General features: G+C 37.4%; 1 protein-coding gene across 2 annotated transcripts in view; it reads right to left on the bottom strand.

Annotated features, from left to right (window-relative positions):
* Positions 1 to 18,080, bottom strand: part of LIN52 (lin-52 DREAM MuvB core complex component) — a 106,090-nt gene extending 88,010 nt beyond the window's left edge. The window contains exons 1-6 of one of the 2 annotated variants that reach the window (XM_030319548.1): positions 17,983 to 18,080; positions 12,380 to 12,454; positions 10,817 to 10,854; positions 8,193 to 8,259; positions 6,399 to 6,482; positions 220 to 2,651 (exon numbers count right to left, since the gene is read on the bottom strand). In XM_030319548.1, coding sequence (XP_030175408.1) covers positions 2,608 to 2,651; positions 6,399 to 6,482; positions 8,193 to 8,259; positions 10,817 to 10,854; positions 12,380 to 12,454; positions 17,983 to 18,013 — 339 coding nt within the window. In that variant the 5' untranslated portion in view covers positions 18,014 to 18,080 and the 3' untranslated portion in view covers positions 220 to 2,607. Of the gene's footprint in view, positions 1 to 219; positions 2,652 to 6,398; positions 6,483 to 8,192; positions 8,260 to 10,816; positions 10,855 to 12,379; positions 12,455 to 17,982 lie in introns of those variants that run through there. The other variant, XM_030319547.1, reaches the window with a different exon arrangement.
* Between the last annotated feature and the right edge of the window lie 40 nt (positions 18,081 to 18,120).

The raw sequence follows: 18,120 nt of genomic DNA, 5'->3' as shown, positions 1-18,120 counted from the left end.
ATGGATAATAATCTTTTGAAGACAAAAACAAGTACTGGAAAGCACATAGAGAAATTGGAACCCTCATACACTGCTGGTAGAAATGTAAAATGGTGCAGCCAGTATGGAAAACAGTCTGACAATTCCTCAAAACGTCAGATGTAGAGTTATCATATGACTCAGAAATTCTACTTCTAGTTATAAGCCCAAGAGAACAAAAAGGCAAATCCACACAAAAACTTGTAAGTAAATGTTTATAGCAGCATTATTCATACTAGTCAAATAGAAGAAATCCAATGTCCATCAAGTAGGAGATAAGTATAATGTGGATAACCGGTGGATAAATACATCTATGAATGGAATATTATTTGACCATGAAAAGAAATTAAGTACTGATCCATGCTATAACATAAACACTGAAAATCAGTCACAAAGACCACATACTGTATGATTCCATTTATATGAAATATCCAAAATAGGTAAATTCATAGACAGAAAGTAGATTAGTGGTGGCCTGGACCTGTGGGCCTAGGGGGTAAATGAGGAATGATGCTAATGGGTACAGGGTTTCTTTCTGGAGATAAAATGTGGTGATAGTTGCACAACTCTAAATATATTAAAAACCACTGAACTGTACAATACAAATAAGTGAATTGTATAATGTGAATTACATCTCAACAAAGCTGTTATGTAAAAAAGAAAAAAAAAGAACAAATGCATCAGAGTCCCAAGCTTTAGCATTGTTTTAAATGGCATGATCCTTTGCTTTCCCACTTTCACATTCTATTTAAAAATATTTTGAATATAGCCATTAATTAGCTCATCTGCATGGACTACTAAAAGGATTCTAGCCTTCAGAGACAAGAGACAAAAATTTTTTAAAAGGTAACATGTGTTGAGAATCAGTGTTCAATAGGATTCACAATAGTTCCACTGGTTTGTTGGTTTTTTTTGTTTTTTTTTTTTAAGATCTTATTTTTAAGTAATCTCTATACCCAATATGGGGCTCAAATTTACAACCCCAAGATCAAGAGTTGCATGCTCTACCGAACCGGCCAGGCGCCCCTAGTTCCACTGGTCTTAGTTCCAACAGTCCAAGCAAAGGACTGTTGAAAAGACTAAATCAGGATCATGTCCAGATAATAATAGTGATGGACTAAAGTCCAAGTAGAAGATAAAACCAAATCATCACCAATAAGCTTCATCTTATTTTTACTACATGTGATCATCCAGCCATTAGAGGAAAAATTCCAGACATTACAAGACCTTTAAACAATACTTCTTATCACTAAAATTCCAACTATCCAGAAAAAACAATTTCCAGAGACTTCCACCTTTTCACTTTTAAGTCAATGGATTTCATTAGAGAAATTCCATCTTTTCACTTGAAGTCATCAGCAGTTATCATTCACTCAATCATATTTATTTGCATACTTACTATGCAAATTCTTTACTGTGCAAATACATGCACGTTTACTACATGCCAGGTACTCTAGAAAGACAGTTCAAATTATGACTCTTACCTAAAAGAGTTATAATCAATCTAAGGGATAAAACATGTACAAAAAATCTCCCAAAGTGGTAGAAGTACTATACGAATGAAACAAATGAACTGTTTTAAGAGCAATTTAGGAGGCAGGAAAGAGAGCTCACTTTTCAGATCAGGAATGAGAATGAAAGACTAATGAAAGGGGTAAATTTGGGTCTAAATAGTGAAGGACGAATAAAAGTTCTAACATTAGAAATAGGTCAGGGGGAGTTTTCTGAGAAAAAGGAATAGCATGGATAGAATTAAGAAGGGCAAGTGTTTCAGGAAGAGTGACTATTTCAAACAGGAACAGTGTATGGTGTTTTGGTAGAGAAAAAGTAAGCAAACTAGACATTAAGCTAGGACCAGAGTGAAAAGGATTTTGAATGCCGTTCTAGAGTATGAATTTGACCACATGGTCAGTAAAGGACTACTAAAGACTAATAGCAAAAGTCAAAAGAAACAAGTGATACGTTAGAAAAATTAATCTGATTAAGAGTAAACAAGATGGCCTGGAATGCAGTGGTTAAGAGGTAGGGAGACTGGTTAGGTGACTGCAATAGTACCAGCAAAATAAGAGGGATCCTGAACTCAGAAAGAAGAGAAATAAATTCTTTATATGGTAAGGTAGTTTACAATTTTTCATATTTCTATATATTCCATGAGAATTTCATATAAATTAACTGCTCAAATGAAGCCAAGGGACTTCTATCATGACAAGCTATAAATGCCTACACAAAAAATTACTACACTCCCAAATCTCCATACCAAAAGGGTTATCTGAGACATAATCACATAACGAATCAAAGGGCATGGTTCATCTTCCAAAAGACACAATCTAGTTACTATCAACCCTAGAAGGTACACATTATTTCTATACTAACATTTAACGATGCCCTAGGGAAGTGACAAACAATCATGTTTTGAGGACAAATATTTTTTGCATTTTTTTTCTTTCCATCATCTTTATCAGTGCAGATATTTGCATGAAAACAGGATCACTGGTCCTTGGGGATTCATCAGTTCCTACTGCTTATTTTTCATCCATGTCATCCTCTCAATTAATGCAGGAAAGAGGATTGAGACATCGAAACACCAGATTAGGGTGTCAAGTAAATGTCAACCCTTAGAGTAGATGAATAATCTGTAAGGACAAAAAAAAGATCTTGTTTTTATGCAAATACACCATATATGATAAAACAAAGACTGACTATACCCAAGAAGTCCAATACATACCAATATAAATCTTTCCAATTCTAAATTTTAAAACTATTTTCTGTATGTCAGTTAATTTGTGATCAGGGAAAATGACAATAAGTTGCAAAGCACTGATACAGAAACTGAAATAAGGCTGAATTTTGAACCAGAAAAAAATTCTGAAAAATTTCAGCTGTGCTCATGGGACTCATATAGCAGAAATGAGCATTTGTTTCAGAATTTTGGTTTAGTGCTTAAGGTGGCTATGTTAGGTGACTGCAAATCTCTACCTCCAAAGTCTTAAGTTTGAGAAATACAAACACTTAATAGTAATAATGTTTTTAACTATGTGGATCAAAAACTAAAACAAACCACACCAAATTTCTCATTCTGTGGAAAGCCATTAAAATAATCCTTACTGATATTTAGGGAACTCTGCTCCAAAAACGGAAATAGCAAGAGAATAATTTATTCTGTATAAACAGCTTTCAAGGTAATAGTAAATAGTTGATAAAGTCCTTTATAGAAGGTATCCAGCTAGTAACAAAAAAATGACAGAATTAGACAACCACCATTTGGCAACCTATAATAAAACAGGGTAACGAGGCAGTTACCAAAGGCTACTGAAACTCTGCTGTAAGGCTGACAGAGAATTTTACAATGAATAATAGATCAGGCTAATAATGCCTTTATCAACTAATTAATTTTAACATCACAAAGAGAGATAGGCAGACATGATGTACCTTCTGATGGATGTATACAATACCATTTATGAAATACTCTTGCCAAAATAACAATTAAAAGTTCAAGCTGTATCTGTGCAGGCTTCTATATCTAACTACCAGGGAATAAAAAAGGGATAAATGAACATATTAAACACTACCATAGGAATGTAAACAACAAAATCCAGAATGTAGAAAATTCTACAGAACAAATAACTAGTTTTAATAAATGGTAAGGGAAAATAAAAGGGAAGTGGAACTATGACAGATTAAGAGAGACTTAAGGGACATATCAATTAAATACAGTGCATGAACCTTATTCAGGGCCTGATTCAAGTAAACCACCAATTGATAAAGACAATTATAAGTCAACAAGGGAAATCTGAAACCCAATTAGCTATTTGACAACAGTTTGTTAAAAATTTTTAGGCACAGTAATGGAATGGTGGTTATATTTTAAAAGGTTAGGGAAGAGGGAGACAGACCTTGTTTTTTGGAATTATATATGAAGCTATTGGGTGATGAGGTAATAGGATGCTTAAGATTTGCTTTAAAATAATTATGGGAAATTATATAGGTGAAACAGATTGGCACTGTATGGACTATTGAAATTGGGTCTTGGGAACATGAGACCATTATTCTATTTTTTCTACTTTGTGGCTCTGTCAGTTAAGCATCCAACTACTTTTGATTTCGGCTCAGGTCATGATCTTGGGGTTCATGGGATGGAGCCCCACATCAGGGCTTCTCTCTCCCTCTCTCTGCCCTACCTCTGTTGCTCATGTACGTGTAATCTCTCTCTCTCAAAATAAATAAAAAACATTTTTTAAAAATGGGGAAAAATACTTTATTATCTTTCTCAGTAGGAAAGCAGAAAAACTAATTAGAAGAAATAAAGCAATTTCAACTACAACTAACTAGAGATAGTAATGTTGATAAATACATTTGGCAATAGAGTGTCTTCTTAATATAATAAGCATAAAACTTCATGTAAAAAACTGACAGAGAGATAAAGGATTATCTTTTTTTTTTTTTTTTTTTTTTAAGAGACAGAACACGAGCTAGGGAGAAGGGCAGAGGGAGACAGAATCTTTTTTTTTTTTAAGTTTATTTATTTTTGAGAGAGAGACCAAGCGAGCGAGAGAAAGAGACAGTGTTGAGTGGAGGAAGGGCAGAGAAAAAAGGAGAGAGAGAATCCCAAGCAGGCTCTGCACAGTCAGCACAGAGCCCGACGTGGGGCTCAAACTCATGAAATCGCAAGATCAGGATCTGAGCCAAAACCAAGAGTTGGATGCTTAACCGACTGACGCACCCAACGCCCCAAGGTAAAGGATTATTATGATTATTATAGCATTTACTATCCAGAGCTAGTAAAAGAATCAACTTCTATATGATACCAACCTTGCATTCATGAATTTAATAATCACACATTTGCCTTTTCATTATAAACCCTGGAAGTCCATGATATACGTGCTAAGTAGTAATTTTGCCAAGACGTAAATTTTAATCATGAGACATAAATGACCAGTAACACAGAGGAAAGTTAGATAAAAATGAGTAAACCTAGTAGACCAACTAGCAACCATATTTCAAAGCAGTTTGTTGTTTCCTGCTCCTTGATTCATGAAGTGGTTAAAATGTTTTCTTGGGAAAAGAAAGCAACTGCTAATGACAGTGATGGAAATATTGAAAAGATAAAGAGACCTAAGGAAGTGATGACTTAGTCAAAAATTAAAAGTTTTATAGGTGCCTGGGTGGCTCAGTTGGTTGAACAACTCTTGATTTTGGCTCATCATCTCACAGTTCATGAGATAGAGCCCTGTGTTGGGCTTTGTGCTGACCACATGGAGCCTGCTTGGGATTCTCTCTCTCCTCTCTCTCTACGCCTCCCCCCACTCGCTATAAATCAATCGATCAACCAATCAATCAATCAGAAGTTTTAAATTAAATTTTAAAGTGACATATTGAATTTGGCACTAATTTAAAACAACAATGGGAACGAATTCTCTATATGCTCTATAAATAAGAAAAACAATTTATGAAACTGTTTTTGGGATTGTTCCAATCAGTGCAAAACTTGCATGTTTGAAGAAAATTATAAGCTACTGTAGCCTCTTACAACTGTGGATTCAGGAAGGTCTCAGGAAATTCTAACCACAGTATTATGTTGAGTTTTTCTTTCACTTAAAAAGTGAGAAATTCTACAATTCCTTTCCCAGTTTTACAATGAATACAGTATGGAAAGAGATATATAATCTATATGGGCTTTCCTTTGGGGAACCAATCTTTCCTCCAATTCCATGTGATCTGAGTCAGACTAATCCCTCTAAACTGTGTCTGTATCCAGGACTCAAGCCTGGCCCATCAGAATGTTCCATGCTAACTGGCCAAAGGAGTGGTTCTAAAATAGGTCTAAATCAAGATGGTATAGTCTGAGTCCTCCCCAGGATCTTTCTTTTGGAATGTTCATAAAAGATATTCTTTATTTTGGGATTTCAAGATTTAAAGACATATAAACTGGAGCTCCTTTTGGCCACCTTCCCCACTGCTAGTTCAAAGAATAAGGCTAATGCAAGAGCCTTGAGCTGCAAAACAAAAGCCAAGAACAAGAATACATCCCAATGACATCATTAAAAGTCAAAGATCTAGATACCCTCAAAGCTATTTCTACTCCTGAAATTTTGATTTGCACGAATAAAGTCCCTCTTTTGCTTAAGCTAGTTTGATTTGACATTCTATCGCTTCAAACTCAAAGGGTTTCCAATATAGTTTTATTGTATAGAGAAAAATAACTTGTTACTGAGTAAACGCCATAATTGTTCCAGTGTATTATACCACAAAAGGCACACTAGATTATAGTGACTCCTTACCTTCAGAATGCCTAATAAAGATACTTTCTGAGTTACAGCTAGAACTCATCATGAAATGTACAACCTGCAACCCTGAATAAATGTGATCGTATGGGTACTCACACTCATCTAGCCCCAGCTGATAGGCCAAGTTCTGCAGGCCCCGTACCTTCTCCATCAAATTAGCTGTGGTGAGGCTCCCCAGTTCTGAAACAGAGTAATTTATTTCAATACCATTTCTTTCTACTGTTCTCTAGTGACAATCCATTCAGATTAGAAATCTTTCTTATAAAACTTTTCAAGCTTAATTCTTATCTAATAAATAGAAAACAGATCTCTTCTCATCCAATCATTCTCTCTATACACACATACACACATACACACACAGAAATCAGTGAATTTTTCCTACTGTTGCAAAATGCTTCAGATGAACTTACCCATTTAATGAGAAGATAGCATAAAAACATAGCAAATTATGTTTTATTCTAAAGATCCTTTTATAACTTTCATTTTACCCATCACACAGAATAAACACACCATTAAAATATGAAACCTTGTGATCTGACACAACACTGAGAAAGTCTCAGACAGATCTTTGTCTTACAAAATGGCACTGTCTCCACTATCATTTATAAGTCCCCATTATTCCAAATAATAATAAAATAGCAACAAAACAGTTACTGTTCCCCATTTCCCTAAGTTAGTAAACAGAGACTAAACATTAATCCAAACTACCTTCAAACCAAAATCCTATAAATTTTTTTAAGTATACTAGATAAAAAGACAGTATACTTAAAATAAAAACTTAGTTTACCAGATTTTCATTTAAATAGCACACAATTCCTTTTATGTTTAGATACAGATCAATTGGAATGGAACATGATGCTATAATCCCTTACTAAAAATGTAAAGTTTCCTTAGGAAATTCATACTGATGGGACATTATATAAATGTCTGTTTGGAACATTACAACAATGAACCCGAGATGCCCTTGAGACTTAATTTTTCCATGGTTGGAGGAGGGGATCTGCATTTAAGCATTTCATGCAGAACAATGGATTACTTCTGAAATCAAATAAAGGTGTTATGTTCTCCCACTTATCATGCCACACTCATTATCCGTATCTGGCATAAGTAGACTTTCGTGATCTGTTCAGCTCTTGAATAGCTCAAGAAAGCCAGATTTTTACCTTAATTTCAGTCTATTACTTCACAACCATTATGAATCTTATCACCAGAAGGATGATAAAAATTAAATAAAGTAGAGCAAAATCAAGGAAAATTAATGTTTTTTAATTTAAATTTCCACTTTGTGGTTGAGTTCCAAGTCATTTATCAAACAACAATATTCACTACTTCTAGTATTCTTTATGGAAGAAATTGATGGCATAGAAAGAACTAAAAGACAGGTCTTAACCCACTAAGAGGTTATCAATTAATAGTACTGACAACAATATATGGCAGTAAATCCTAAATAAGGCACTTGTGTTAGAGTGGTAAAGGACTAGACTTAAAAGATCAGTTTAAATTTTAATTCTAATAAATCTTGGGTAAGTTAACCTCTGAACCTTAGACACCATCATACCTAACTCACAGGACCTTTATGAGAATTAAATGGGAAATTTTTATGTGAGAGCTTTTGTTGACTGTAGCATTATACAAAATAAAGTTAATATTAAAGGAATTTAGCAGCAGCAGAAATCATCATGACTGGTCCTGAGTTGAAGGGATTTATACATATGAAAAAATAGGGACAAGCATTCAGACATGAAGAATCATGAATCAGCTTAGTTAAGCAGGCGGTCTGACTGCAGCAGAGAATACCCATAAGGGAATAGTGAGAGAAAAATTGGAAAGGTGGTTTGTGGAAGAGCATAAACGTCAGGTTGAAAGTTAGAAGTCACCAGCATAGCTTACCTTTCAACATGTCAATGTCATCACGTTCTATTTCAGCCATCCATTTGGGTGGAGAACTAGTAATAGGCTGTCAAAATGTAAGAATACATCCACTCAGATGCATACAAAATGTAAAGAGATCGTAATCTTCCTTCTTATAAGAAAAGTAGATTGTCATACAGTCTTCAGCCTTCAGGCTTTTGTTCAAAAATACTGACAAATTATAATTTCAAAAGCTCAGATTTCTCTAGGTTCAGATATGGCCTGCAAAGAGTCACTTTACAAAATAATACTGCTCATCTTTATAGTTGGTCTCAGAGAAATGATCTTAGAAGAAAGGTCTGGGGACACCTGGGTGGCTCCATCAGTTAAGCCTCTGATTCTTGATTTGGGTTCAGGTCATGATGTCATGGTCCATGAGATTAAGCCAAAAGCCCCATGTCATGCTCTGCGCTGACAGTGTGGATACTACTTGGAATTCTCTCTCCCTCTCCCTCTGCGCCTGCCCCCACCTCAATCTCTTTGTCAAAATAAATAAACATTAAAAAAGAAGAAGAAGAAGAAGAAGAAGAAGAAGAAGAAGAAGAAGAAGAAGAAAGGTCTGACCACTGTTACTGTTTCATGCGTAAGAGATTAGTAAAGCAATGAAAGAAATTACTTGAAATCCAGTTCTGGTAAAAGACTCCAACTGAACTGCTCGAGACAATCAGCAAGTAACATTCTCTGGCACAGGAGAAGATTCAAAGAAAGAAGATGTCTCTGTCTCTCTCACACACACACACATACACACACATACAGAGACGCACAGGAATTACTCGGCCATAAAGCAATGAAATCTTGCCATTCGTAACAACACGAATGGACCTAGAGGGTATTATGCTATGTGACATAAGTCAGAGAAAGACAAATACCACATGATTTCACTTATATGTGGGACCTAAAAAAAAAAAAAAAAAAATGAGGGGAGCTTGGGCAGCTCAGTTGGTTAAACGTCTAACTCTTGATTTTGGCTCAGGTCATGATCTCACAGTCATGAGATCGAGCCCCATGTTCAGCTCTACACTGATAGTGCACTGAGCCTATTTGGAATTCTCTCTCCCTCTGCCCTGCCTCCACTCGTGCTCACATGCTCTCTCTCTCTCACAAAATAAATAAAACTTAAAAATAAATGAATAAGCAAAAAACAGAAACAGACTCATGAATACAGAGAACAAACTGGTGGTTGTGTTGGGAGAGGAGTGGGCAAAATAGGTGAAGGGGATTAAGGGATACAAACTTTCAGTTATAAAGTAAATAAGTCACAGAAACAAAAAGTACAGCATAAGGAATATAGTCAATGATAATGTAATATATATAATTGTTGATTCACTATGCTATACTCCTGAAACCAATATATTATATGTCAACTATAATTGAAGTAAAAATTTTTTAAAGAGGGGCGCCTGGGTAGCTCAGTCGGTTAAGTGTCCGACTTCGGCTCAGGTCATGAACTCGTGGTTCCTGAGTTTGAGCCCCGCGTCGGGCTCTGTGCTGACAGCTCAGAGCCTGCTTCAGATTCTGTGTCTCCTTCTCTCCCTGCCCCTCCTCTGCTCATGCTCTTCTCTCTCACAAAAATAAAGACTAAAAAAATTTTTTTTTAATTTTTTTAAAGAAGTAGTCCTCAATTTGTGAGAAGACTATCATGATCATCACTTCAAATTTCATTTTACTATAACATTTTAGAAAACTTTAGAACTTTTATCTTCTCATTTATGAAAAGTAAACTTACATGCTTGCTTCGCGTATACTATGAAAAGTAAACTTGCAAAATATGAAAGAGAGCCCATTCTTGGAATAACTTTTGGCAACAGTTTTCAAGCCTAGTTGCACATGAGAATCATCTATGTAACAAAAAAATACAGATGATGTGGACACACTCCAGATGCACTGATGTAGAGTATCAGAGGTGGGGAAAGGGTCCAGTGAAGAGAACAGAGCAACCGACATTACAATGTATTTTTTTTTGTTGTTTTTTTTTTTTCAACTCTGGATACATTTTATTTATTTACTTTTTAACACAGTTTATTGTCAAATTGGCTAACAGTGTGTGTAAAGTGTGCTCTTGGTTTTTGGGGTAGATTCTAATGTACTATTTAACTTCAAAAACATTTCAGTACCCTACACATACAAAAAAGGGTAACAGAACGTTTTAGGGCCTGCTGCCTTGAAAGTAGGAAAGTTGTAGCTCTAATGGATGCTTTACTTTGCCTTCTAATGAGCCACTGAGAAATTTCAAATTCCTGTAAGGAAGTATAAGCTAAGATCATAATGCATCTCATAAACAAAAGAGAAAAGTTTCAAAATCATGGTTTGGTCAAAAAGAATATTAGTGTTACATTAAATATTTCAACTGCCTTGCCTTAAAAGCTTTCACGCTGAGAAAAGTGGCCAATAGACATAGGTCAAAATGTCAAAATAGAGCATTTGGACAGAGGAAGACATTATTATCAACATGATAATATAAACAGATTTCCAGGGCTGTAGTTACAAACTGATTTTAAGCCTATGACATTTTTCTTGAAAATAAAGAAACAGGAGATATTTAAGCTTTTACTAAGGAGTAAAACACTGTATAAACTTCATTAGGTAAATAAAATATTACTTACACTTTTAAAGGAAGCTGCGAATTCAGCAACACCTGGTACTGAAAAGAAAACACATATTATTTATTCAATAAATATTTTAGTGTCCCCAGACATAGAGGAGCCAAATAATAAGAAGAAAACAGCCTTGTCTTCAAGGAGCTTACAGTCTGGAAAAGGAGAGAAACTCGGTAATTATTTTTTAAGTGCTCCAAGAAAGATACCAGGTGATATGGGAAGACAAAAAAAAAAAAAAAAAAAAAGGGGGGAGAGAGAGAGGAAAGAAAAGGAAAAAAAAAGAGAGAAAAAGAAAAAAAAGAAATCTGTATCTGACTGAAGGGAGGGAAGAAAAGCTTCTCATAGAAAATAATGCCTCAACTGAACTTGGAAGGATCAGGAGTTAGCTGGAAGGACAGGGAGATACAATATGTCTTACCAAAAAATTTAAATTTACTTTTTTAGGTATTCTGTTCTATCAATCCAGTTGTTACTTAAATGCCTCACAAGAAGAATTACATTAGAAAACAAAATGATAAAAACAGATATTTAAAAATAAAATACTGTTGGGGTGCCTGCGTGGCTCAATCAGTTAAGCATCTGACTTTGGCTCAGGTCATGATCTCACGTCTCGTGGGTTCGAGCTCTGCATCGAGCTCTGTGCTGACAGTTCAGAGCCTGGAGCCTGCTTCAGATTCTGTGTTTTTCTCTCTCTCTCTGCCCCTTCCCCACTCGCACTCTGTCTCTCTCTCTCTCTCTCTCTCAAAAATAAACAGTAAATAAAATAAAATAAAGTAAAATAAAATGAAATAACTGTTCAACCTCACTAATAAAGAAACATGAACTAAAGATAATAAATATCAGTAACGTCCAATAATGGCTAGTATCTGGGTAAATGGGCACTCACACACAGCCATCCTCTACATTGTGTACAAAAGTACATGTTAGAGGTACATGTTAAGTTGTTTGTAATATCAAACAGTGGACTAAAGTTTCCAAATAGGGCAGGAATATATAAACTACAGTATATCTACATAATGAAATACTTCAGGAGAATGAAGTAGATTTAGACCTACTAACATGGAAAGATGCATTAATAAATTACTAGGTGGGATAAGTTAAGCTATATTAGCCCAACCATGTACATGCGACACATCATTATACCAAAAACAACAAAACAAAACAAAAACCAAAACCCAAAAAACCCTGCTGTATACTTTAAAAATATGTATTTGTTTATCTATATAATCATTATAAAAGCCAAGAGGATTTGTACCAAACTATTAATAGTGATTTTACAAGAGTGAGTGAAGAAGTGAAGAAATACTTTATGTATCCCTGAATTGTCTGAACTTATTTCAGATGTAATTTTTTTAAGGCTGTCTATCATCTCCTGAGTCACACTGTGTCCTGAAAAAGTTAAACCACCAAAAAGCTATTCTTAACATCAGACCACAGAATTCAGTCTCTTCCCTGTGAAGTAAAATCAAATTTTTAACCATTACAGTTAAATGATAACTTCAAAATTCTCTCTCAAAGTAGCACTGATTCTCCTGTATTACTTCTGATATCAAGAAACCAAAAACTTACATTGTTCTGGCCAAAGGTCTGGCGAGGCACGGTCAAGTTTTTCAAAACTTAGCAGAGATGCTTCCAGATCTGTTCCTAGAACAAAACACCCACATGAGCCAAGAAGACACAAAACATGTTAATTCACATTTTATAACACTTCAAACTCAAAGAACATAACAAACTGGGACACTCTCTTGGAAGTCTAGAAATCCGAGTTCTAGAACTACTGACACTACCAGGCCATGATGTTATAAAAATAAATCATTCTCCTTCATCAAACTTCACTTTTCTGATCTATAAACTGGGAGCAATATTTTAGTGGGGTGTTAAGAAAAATAAGTAACAACAAACCCATCTGTATCTTCACTCATACTCTTAGACTTTCCCGCAATTAAGTGTCCCTGCTCCCAAGAAAGACAAACTCCTCTGCAGAGCTCTGCATGCCATTTTTTTTCTTGCTTTGTCAAAGATATCATCTTGAATAATCTTTCTTACACAATTAATTTCTATGTTTTCTACTGGCTCATCCTCAACAGCAAGCAAGCCTGTTCTAGAATTTCTCCTTCTTTGAAAAAAATTCTTCTATGACCCCATTACCTCCTTTTTCCTCCTTCATTTCAAAAGTTCTTGAGTTGTCTATCCTGCTATTTCCACTTCCTTTACCTCACATTCTCTCCTTAACCCATGACAATCAGGCTTCTGCTCCTGCATGCATGGAAAGTGTTGTGGTCAAGGTCACCTATCACTACCTATGTTGCTAAATCCAGCAGTCACTTCTCTGTTGTCTATTATGTGACCTCTCTGCAGCACTTACACACTGACCACTCTCCTTGAAAAACTCCACTTCCAGCTTCTATAAAACCTCTATGATGCTGATTTTTCTCCTACCTCACTGACTCCTTCCTCATTCTCCACCACACAGGTCCCACCCTAGGCTGGCTTCACTCTCTACCTGAAGTCTCCTAAGGAGATCTCATCTAGCCCCACAGTTTTTACCATCATTTATATGTCAATAACTCCGTAATTATATTTCCAGTCCCAATCTTACCCAGAACTTGAGGAATAGCTAGGAGGCTACTTAACAAATTCCTCTGCCAGAGCTCTAACAACTCCTGACATCTGTCTCTATTTACATGTGTGAAAACCGTAAGTCTAATACATTCAATATCATCTCCACCTCAAGAAATAGAACCACCATGAACCCCAGTTCTCAAACCAAAATCCAGATGTCATCTATCCTTCATGCCTCCCTTTCCTTCACCCGTCCATTACAATCCATTAGTAAGTCCAGTAGTTTCCCTCTCCAAAATATACCATGAAACCAAATTAACTAGCCAAGGAACCATCACTTCTCTCCCAGACTATTCAGAAGCCTCTCAACAGTTCTCCCTGCTTTGATTTTTACCTCTTCCCCTCCCTACCCAAATCTGTTCTTCACAAAGTAGCCAGAACTGACTTTTTTTTTTTAAATGTCAATCAGTTTGTGTCACTCTTCGGCTTAAGGGACTTCTTCCCAGCTAAGTTCATCAATGTATATTGTATCTGCCATGCCCTAGAAAAACATCATACATGATCCAGTCCCTGCCTAATTCTTCCATACCATTTGATATGTACCATTCCTTCACTACTCTTGCCCTGGCACACAGTAGATGCTCAACATTAATAACAATTAACGTTTGTTGAGTATCCATTGTGTGCTCAGTATGATAGACAGTTGCATAAATTAGTTCATTTAGTGGTCTAAACAGTGGTTCTTAACATTTTCTGGGTGAGTCACATCTTTGGAAATCTGGGGGAAAAAGGGCTATGGATTCATTCCCTGGAAAATGTACGTATGTATAAAATTTCAACCTGTGCTTTCCTTGGGGTGCCTGGGTGGCTCAGTCAGTTAAGCGCCTGACTCTTGATCTCAGCTCAGGTCTTTTTTTTTTTTTTAATGTTTATTTATTTTTGCGAGAGAGAGAGAGAGAGAGAGAGAGAGAAGAGAGAGGAGAGACAGAGTGCAAATGGGAGACAGGCAGGGAGAGAGGGAATCACAGAATCTGAAGCAGGTTCCAGACTCTGAGCTGTCAGCACAGAGCCCGATGCAAGGCTCGAACTCACAGACCACGAGATCGTGACCTGAGCCGAAGTTGGACGCTTAACCAACTGAACCACCCAGACGCCCCTCAGCTCAGGTCTTGATCTCAGAGTCGTGAGTTCAAGACCTGTGTTGGGCTGGATGCTGGGCATGAAGCCTAATTAAAAAAACAACAACAAACATGTGCTCTTCTCTAAACTGGACCCCCCCCCCCCCCCCCGCCAAATATTCTACGGGAATTTCCAGCAGCATTCTAATTGGTAAAGAACTCAACCCTAATAAATTGTCTTAACTATGCATCCAAAAATGGTAACAAAGAAAAGCTGTGTGTAACACACAAAATGCCAATTTTCAAATTCCCAAGGAATGTTACTGATGGGAAGCTCAATCACAACAAAAGTGAACTTACTGAGAATAGGATCCAGTAACAAACAAGGGTGGTCTTATGATCCCACGGTCTGGGGCATAACTCAGAATTTGCTGTGAGTGCTACTCTCATTCATTAATTCCAATGTTCTCCTTTTTAAAGAAGTGCTAAGCAAATTTAACATTAAAAAGACAAATGAGTAAATGACCTAGATTTGAATTAAATCTTATAGAAAGAGACAGGTAAAACACTAAAGATACAAGCTAGGGGCACCTGGGTGGCTCATTCGGTTAAACATCCAACTCTGGCACAGGTCATGAGTTCTCAGTTTATGAGTTCGAGCCCCACATTGGGCTCTGCACTGACAGGGTGGAGCCTGCTTGGGATTCTCTCTCAACCTCTCTGCCCCTCCCCCACTCTCTCACACATGCACTCTCTCTCTCAAAATAAATAAACTTTTAAAATAGTGAGAAAGCTAGGCAGTGGAATATTTTAGGATGAGATACTTATTTATTTATTTTTTTTTTTTTTAATTTTTTTTTTCAACGTTTATTTATTTTTGAGACAGAGAGAGACAGAGCATGAACGGGGGAGGGGCAGAGAGAGAGGGAGACACAGAATCGGAAACAGGCTCCAGGCTCTGAGCCATCAGCCCAGAGCCCGACGCAGGGCTCGAACTCACGGACAGCGAGATCGTGACCTGGCTGAAGTCGGACGCTTAACCGACTGCGCCACCCAGGCGCCCCGAGATACTTATTTAGAAGCTGTATTTAAGTTCAAAGTGCTCAACTTGATTTTGTCAGATTAAAAGGAAAAGATTAGGTGAAGAGTGCAATTCTGTAAAAGATAAGCATGAAAACTGAAAAATCAAGTGTGCAAATAGAGTGACTATGGACATGGCTAGAAGATCAAGGGAAAACAATGTTTCCAATATTATTCCTAGCCAAAAAAAGGAAAAAAATAATAGAGAACACAAGAAAAAAACAAAATACAAGCAACACAATTCTAAAATCTCCAAATTTATAAATATAAAAACAACTTAGTAATAAACTAAAAAAAATTTTTTTAATGATTTTTATTTTTTTTTAATTTTTTTTTAACGTTTATTTATTTTTGAGACAGAGAGAGACAGAGCACGAATGGTGGAAGGGCAAGGAAAGAGGGAGACACAGAATCGGAAGCAGGCTCCAGGCTCTGAGCCATCAGCCCAGAGCCCTACGCGGGGCTTGAACTCACGGACCGCGAGATCGTGACCCGGGTGAAGTCGGACGCTTAACCGACTGAGCCACCCAGGCGCCCCGATTTTTATTTATTTTTGAGAGAGGCAGAGCATGAGCAGGGGAGAGACAGAGTATGAGTGGGAGAGAGGCAGAGAAAGAGGGAGACACAGAATTTGAGGCAGGTTCCAGGTGCTGAGCTGTCAGTTAAGAGCCTGTTGTGGGGCTCAAACTCGTGAACCACGAGATCATGACCTGAGGCAAAGTCGGACACTTAACCTACTGAGCCACCCAGTCGCCCCATAAACTAAAAATTTGAATAGCAATTACTTCTACTTCTATCACTTGGCTGATTTTTTAAAAATTCTGGTAAGATACACATAATAAAATGTACCACTTTAACCATTTTTAAGGGTACAGTTCAGTGGCATTAAAAACATTCACACTGTTGTGTAACCATCATTACCATCCATCTCCAGGATATTCTCACCATTCTAAACTGAAACTCTGTACCCTATTAAACAATAACTACCCATTCCCTTAGTTGACTTTATAAATGTCCTTTTCTGTTTTTTCTGGCAAGAAAGACATTTTAAGAGAGCATCCAGGCAGAAGGAATATTTTTTTACTCTGAACACCCATAATTTCTTATACAGTATGCACCTGTGCTCAAAAAACTTAAGACTAAGTTAAACTTGAAACCCAAGACTAGTAAATTATTGATTAAAAATAAAATGTTAATTGAAGGTCTACTGCTTGCCAGACACTGTGCTAAACTCTGGGATCCAACCATGAACAAGACAGACTTGGAATTTATAATCTAGCATGAAAGGGGCAAAATTAACAGACTAATTATGCTGACAGTGAAGGTAGTGAGACAGTGAATAACAGTGAAGAGAGGCAACTTCAGATACTGTGTTCTGGGAAACCTTCTCTGGGAGGTGATTAAAATGAGACCTTAAAGTACAAAAGCATTTACATGATTGATTAATCTCTTCCTCCCCCAAAGCACCTAACATTTTGCCTTTCATACAGTGGAAACTCAGTAATAGCTCTCCTGGCCTCAATTTCCTCATTCCTGAAATAAACTTTCAAGATTTCTTCCAAACACAAAATGTGTTTGAGAAGAGAAAACTACATATCAATGAAACGGACGTGAGGATGGGGGCGGTAGAAGCAAAAATTGAGTTCAGAAATGACTGCAAAATCATAAATAAGGCAGAATGGAGTGCAGAAGAATGCGGATATACCAAAACCACTTAACTGCTATCTGAAGTGACTTGTATCTTAGACAACATATAGACAGAAATCGTTCACTCACTGGGCCTGAGGAAATACATACAGAAGAAGCAAGAGAGTATGAGATAAGTGCATGACTACGAAAAGCTCAATTCTCATCTTTCTCTGGGAAGGGACCAAGACGGAAGGGACCAAAACAGGGCAACGGTCCCAATCTACCGAGACAGGAGAATATCAGGTTTTGCTTGTGGCTTAATTCCGGGAATGAGGTCAGCCACCAACCCCAGCTAGGGTTTGAACGAATCTTCCCAGATGCTCAAAAAGAAGAGAGAATCGACCCTTCCATGGGGTGCCCTGAGAAGAAAACTACACTAAAGCATCACATTTCCCCCCAGCAGTATATCCTCCTCGGCCCTGCCTCACCCAAATGGGGCGAAGGGAGGGCTAGAGCGACCCCGACCTTCCGCCTGGAATGGGCCCCACGAGGGTGCCCTCCTCCACCCGCTTGGTACGCAGAGGGGAAACGGGGCACATCCGGAGCTACTGTGAAGAACAGGCGAGCTTGAAGACACACTCGCATCCTAAGAAAAAGAAGCCTAAAGGAAAGGGTTGGAGCTCAAGAACAAAAGTGTAAGTTCGAGGGGCAGGCAGAGAATGGAAGTCACCAGCAGAGCAAAGAAGGAGGTTGCAGCCGAAAGGTCTCTATGCCGGCTCTTACCGTCTGTGGGAGACGCCATCTTCCAACCCATGTCACGTGACGTGGCCAACCGTCGGCGGGAAAGCTAGGATCCATAAGCCACGCCCCCAGAGAGAAACCCCTATCCCCAACTTGCAGCCCCGTCTCATTTCCCCGCCC

Source organism: Lynx canadensis, chromosome B3, assembly GCF_007474595.2.
Source record: "Lynx canadensis isolate LIC74 chromosome B3, mLynCan4.pri.v2, whole genome shotgun sequence".
Lineage (NCBI taxonomy): Eukaryota > Metazoa > Chordata > Mammalia > Carnivora > Felidae > Lynx > Lynx canadensis.
This window is presented reverse-complemented; position numbering and strand designations above follow the sequence as displayed.